This window comes from Pinus tabuliformis, chromosome 4_1, assembly GCF_031772625.1.
Source record: "Pinus tabuliformis cultivar Carrire ecotype Pingquan chromosome 4_1, CPIR1, whole genome shotgun sequence".
NCBI classification, from domain to species: domain Eukaryota; kingdom Viridiplantae; phylum Streptophyta; class Pinopsida; order Pinales; family Pinaceae; genus Pinus; species Pinus tabuliformis.
In genome coordinates, this window is record NC_142303.1 from 206,497,312 (window position 1) to 206,502,473 (window position 5,162).

At 34.3% G+C, this 5,162-nt stretch overlaps 1 protein-coding gene across 1 annotated transcript; it reads right to left on the reverse strand.

Annotated features, from left to right (window-relative positions):
* Positions 1 to 3,777: 3,777 nt before the first annotated feature.
* On the reverse strand, positions 3,778 to 4,584 carry LOC149174937 (aspartic proteinase CDR1-like). The gene is made up of 2 exons (XM_089421012.1): positions 4,314 to 4,584; positions 3,778 to 4,115 (listed from the first exon to the last, which is right to left on the reverse strand). Exons 1-2 carry the CDS (start codon positions 4,582 to 4,584, stop codon positions 3,778 to 3,780), a joined length of 609 nt encoding a protein of 202 aa, XP_089277138.1.
* Positions 4,585 to 5,162: the final 578 nt, after the last annotated feature.

Consider the following 5,162-nt stretch of genomic DNA (forward strand, 5'->3'; position numbering starts at 1 on the left):
TTTTCCTAATTAGTTGAATCCAATCGAGAGAACCGAAACCTCAAGAGAGTAGGGATCGTGAATCCAGTTGATCAAAACAAGAGAGTCACTAAAAATAAGAATATTATCAATGCCCAGCCAGGGAGAGCATTGGAGAGCACCCCACAATGCGTCACGAAGAGAAATTGAGAACACCCCACAGTGCAATTATCTCAACTCTATGATTTCCCCCCCTGCCACTGTACCATAAGAAATGATAATGAACAAAAGAGTCCAAGTGTAGCGAGACACCACACCCTTAATGGAGGCTTGCCCTTTAATATTAAGGGATACGTTTTACTTCAAATAATGTGTTGTTTCATTGATTATACCTAATCGCATTCAATTCCCTATAATTTAAAAGAATCAATATCCCTAAATAAGACAAATGGAAATATAGATCCAATGATGTGCTCCTTAACTACATTAGAATAATAGCTCATATAAACTTATGCAAAAGCCAACCAATTCAGGGACTTCCACGTACCACCTGACTATAGATTAGGTTGAACCAAATCTTTCTTTCAACCAATCACCCCCATGTCATATTCCAAGCATGAATGTGGGATCTCATGGGATAAACCAAGATATAATCAAACAAGGAATCTAGAGGTTAAACCACCTCCACCCTCAAGCTACCGTGATCTCACCTAAATCGGTCCCCAGATCAAAAAACCAAACCAAGCTTGGATGCCTCAAAATTCCCTCACCATACTTTGAGGAATTTTCCTATCTCCACCCACCTGTCGAGGGCTTCCTAGATAAAATCATCCCCACCCCTAACCCTTAGGATTTTCCTAAGACCACCTCACCCAGTTACAAATCCTTTCGCCAATCCAAAGCTCAAACAAGAATGGTTATCCAGTAAATGGCAAGGAAAGGCTAAAACTATTGTCAAACTAGGTAAAACCCATTCCAATGACAACAAATGAACCAAATCAAAACATGCATGTACCATGCATTCACATCCTAGCAAGGAAATCACACATGCAACTTATTACCTACAAAATCCTCCTACTTAAGTTGTTGATCCAACCTTATCTTTGCACTCCCTTGCTTTCCTTTGCTTTCCTCTGCTTTACTCTGCTTTCCTCTGTTCCAATGAAGTCAACTGGGTTGTGCACAGTGGATTTAGTTTATCTCAGGACTAATTAAAGGGTTCTAATGCTTTAATAAATGATTAAACACACTCATACACACAAATTTAAAAAATCATAAACATAAAGAACCGTAGAAATCATAATTGATATACAGAGGCATAAAAGAAAACCACAAGCTCTAATAATTTATTAGAGGAAGGTTACAAAGATTTTCCCTATTGTATTTAATCTTCCTCTTCATTCTATTCTGCACACTCTCTCCTCTCTCATTTTATCTTTCCTCACTCAAAGATTTTATTTTCCATTATATACAAAAATATTTTTGGTATCTAAATCTCACCAAATTGGGTTTCTTTTTCTCAGCAAATTGAGTTTCTTTTGCCCACAATCTCTTATTTTAGCTAAACTTATCGTTTACATGGCAAACTAATAACACTTCACTCTAACTACTTAAAAATACGTTTTTTTTTAAGATAGGTAGAAAATATTACAAAATGGAACCAATCCTTGGTAAATGGAATTTTGATCTAAGAAGGTGAAAGATGAACTTGGCTAGTATATGCTCCTCGAACAACTATTATCTAAAGTAGATTTGTCAAAATATAAAATGGTGGGAGTTGGGTCAAATGGTGCTTCATCTATAGGAAGTATTCATGAAGGTTTGGTTGCTAATTTACTTCATGAAGTGCCTCATTTTATATGTATTCTTCTGTAACACATCATGAAGCATTACATATAACCAATTCTTCATACATTTATTTATATTGATAACTTGGTCAATAAAGTGTATTCTTAGTTGGGAAAATCTACAAAGATGCATGGAAAACATAAAATCCAATGGAATTATTTCAAATTGATAAGTTACAAGTACTTCAAATTCATCAAATTCAAGTTCAATAACTTTGTAGAGGGCATATGATGAATAAGCTTGTCAAAATTATGCTTGCATTATTATAAGAATGGAGACATGATAATTTAAAAAATGTATAAAATAAACCTAAATTAAATAAGCTAAGTCAACAATTTAAATAAAAACATATTGATATAACGTATATTTACATGCAATTAGATGTGTTTATTATAGTTCTTCACATAACAATCTTTCAAGATATGTTTGGAACATTTTTGCAACATGTTCCACATTTCCTGAAAAAAACAGAACATGGAAAATTAGAGTTTAATTATGAATGTAGGTGTTTCACATATTCAAACACATACTTATTTCACTTTGGTAATGTACTATAAAAAGTTGTCTACATTTGGATAAAGCATTTGTTCAAAATTTAATTGATTGTAGGTTTGCAAATTCACCACTATTTAATGCAACAAAATTGTTCAATTTTTAAATTTATTAGTCCTCTCAACTCTAGCAATGAATTTGTTTATTGACCACTATTAGTTTATCATTGTAATGTTTAACTTTGAAAAATAAATATTTATTTTTCAATATTATTAACAAAAGTAATTTCAAACATTTGATTGGACTATAACTTGGAGGTATTATTATAGCATTTGCATAAGACAATTTCATGTGGATACGTCACATATTTATGCCATAATTTATGGATATAGTTGTAGTAGATCCTTGAAAATAACTCATGCTCACATAATAACATATTTACCATCAATTAACTCCCACCATAATTTATGCAAGTCTTTGCATTAAAAATGGATAGGAATAAAATGGGAGTTACTTCCCACCATTATGTATGTTTTCCTCAGCACTTATGTAGGAGTAAAACTACAAATGTGTAGACATACTAGTGGTAACTACCCACCAAAATATATGCAATTCCTTGTACATGAGCAAGAAATTAATTTATCCACTTCACATCTCAATTTAAGAATATGGGATTCCATTTGTCTATTGACCACTATTAATTTAGCATTGAATAATATGGGCTATAATCTTTTATGCAAATTTTCCCATTTTTTCTCCAAACATAATTTCTAACTTGAGTAGTAGGGTCTAACTCGGGTGGCAGGGACTAAGATGTCATACAACACTTGTTTTCAAGAAAAGAATAAAAAAACTCTAGGAAAAAATGATGATACCAAAGTTTTACTATTACGCTACATTCGACATATCCAAAGAAAAAAAAAAGTTAGAACATAGAGCCCTGTGGATCACAACTTAAGTGTTGTTAGTCTACCCAAATTTAATTAAATGTGGAAAATTATTTTCATTCTTCATGATAGCATTGTTAGTTCTAAGTTGAATCATAAAAAAAATGATGATAAATTATATGATACACAACATTAAACATTTTGATGTTTTGTATTTGAAAATTTGCACGAAGTAAATTGGAACATAATTTATGAAGCTTAGAATTGGCTAACTCTTTGAATGTGTGATGGAAAATAAGTTCTCATAACATTCTATTCAATTTTAATGTTATATATTTTAAATAATAAATGTAATGACTATTTTATGTTAATATGTAAAACTAGCAATTGCCCCAAAAGGTGTAAAGAGAGGCCGATAGAAATGTTAAATTGAAAGAATTGTATGTTGGTTCAAAATAATAAATATTATAATAATTCAATCATTCAAACTAAACCTAGTCAATAAATTTCCCAAAATAAAATAAATCCTTAATCAAAATTATACAAATTATTATTCTTCGTTTCTCTCAATTATTTATATAATAAAATCCAATCAATCATTCAAAATTGCGCTGCTCAATTTCGCATGCTTTCCAAACATCAGAGGGCTCGATTTTGATTGGGAATCTTTAATTGACACTAGACAGTACGAAAACCTCTTGGGTGTTGATGGAGGGAGCTGTGAAATTAACAACACGGGACCTCGTCCGAAGCCCACAATCCTGGCTGCTTGTGTGAAGGTGTTGCCTTCACTGCTAGTATTGCATCCAAAGGCAATATGCGGGATTGATTGATTCTGTCCAGATTTGGAAGTAGCAAATGTGAATGTCTCGTATGAGAGATTCCCCGATGTCGTTGAGTAATCGGCATAGTTGTAATCGAATTCACAGCCTGCAACTCCGCAAGAAAAAGAATATGGATCCGACTTGCAAAGCGCGTTTTGGCATGGAAGCTTGCTGTATGTGGAAGAATGCTTCAGATTGAAGATTGGAGTCCGTTGTTTATAGCAATCAACGCAAGGCTAGCACTGCGTCCATATCAGGTCGCTTCCAGTATCAAGAATCACATAATAGGGTAAAGTTGGCATACCTATTGCCAGTTTCAAGAGGAATTCTCCATTCCCTCTAATTACAGGCGCTCCACCCGCTCTCTGCACCAATTGCCTGCTTCGATAGATTGCCCTTTGGATGCGCTCAGCGTAACTGATATTCCCCGGACTAAATGGGGACATCAGCGAATCTACATGCACCAGATCTGCTCTGAATCCTAACTGCTCTGTATCAGCTACTTTTTTTCCATTTACATAAAACGTATCTGACACAGAAAGCAATAGGATGGCCATGAACAGAGCAGACCCCATGCGGATGTGAAATCTAAATTGCCCTTCCATGGATTTTTAGCTATTCATATACTTCGGAATTGAAACCGTGTAGTGCAGGAGAACAAGCATAAGAGTAACATATATAAAATCTCATAGCGGCATAGAAGGATGTGTGTTTTAGCCAGTTGCAGAAAATATCCAGCTTTATCTCCCTCCGCATGGAGCACCACCAAACAACCAAGGAAACAGCAGCCGCTGTAGATTTTTATATGTGTTTTCCATCTTTGCCATTCTAAATTGCATACTATACAGCAAACGCGTTTTACTATTTTATGCGTGTTCATAGTTTGCATACTAAATGCATACTACACAGTAAACGTTGTTTCCTTTTTTATCTATTCTCACTGTTTATTTCTATATCTCTGAGATTTTCCTAAGGCGAATTTGTCCAAATTAGTAAACCTCAAGTACCATCCAATCCACAAGCTCTCTGTGATGACGCTACTGGAGCTGGGCTCTTTTGGAATATTTTTTGACCATGCTGCAAATCAGTTGTTGCCATTTATATGGTTCACACAATGTTCAGTAAAACTGGTGTGCACAGATGTCAAGTGGGG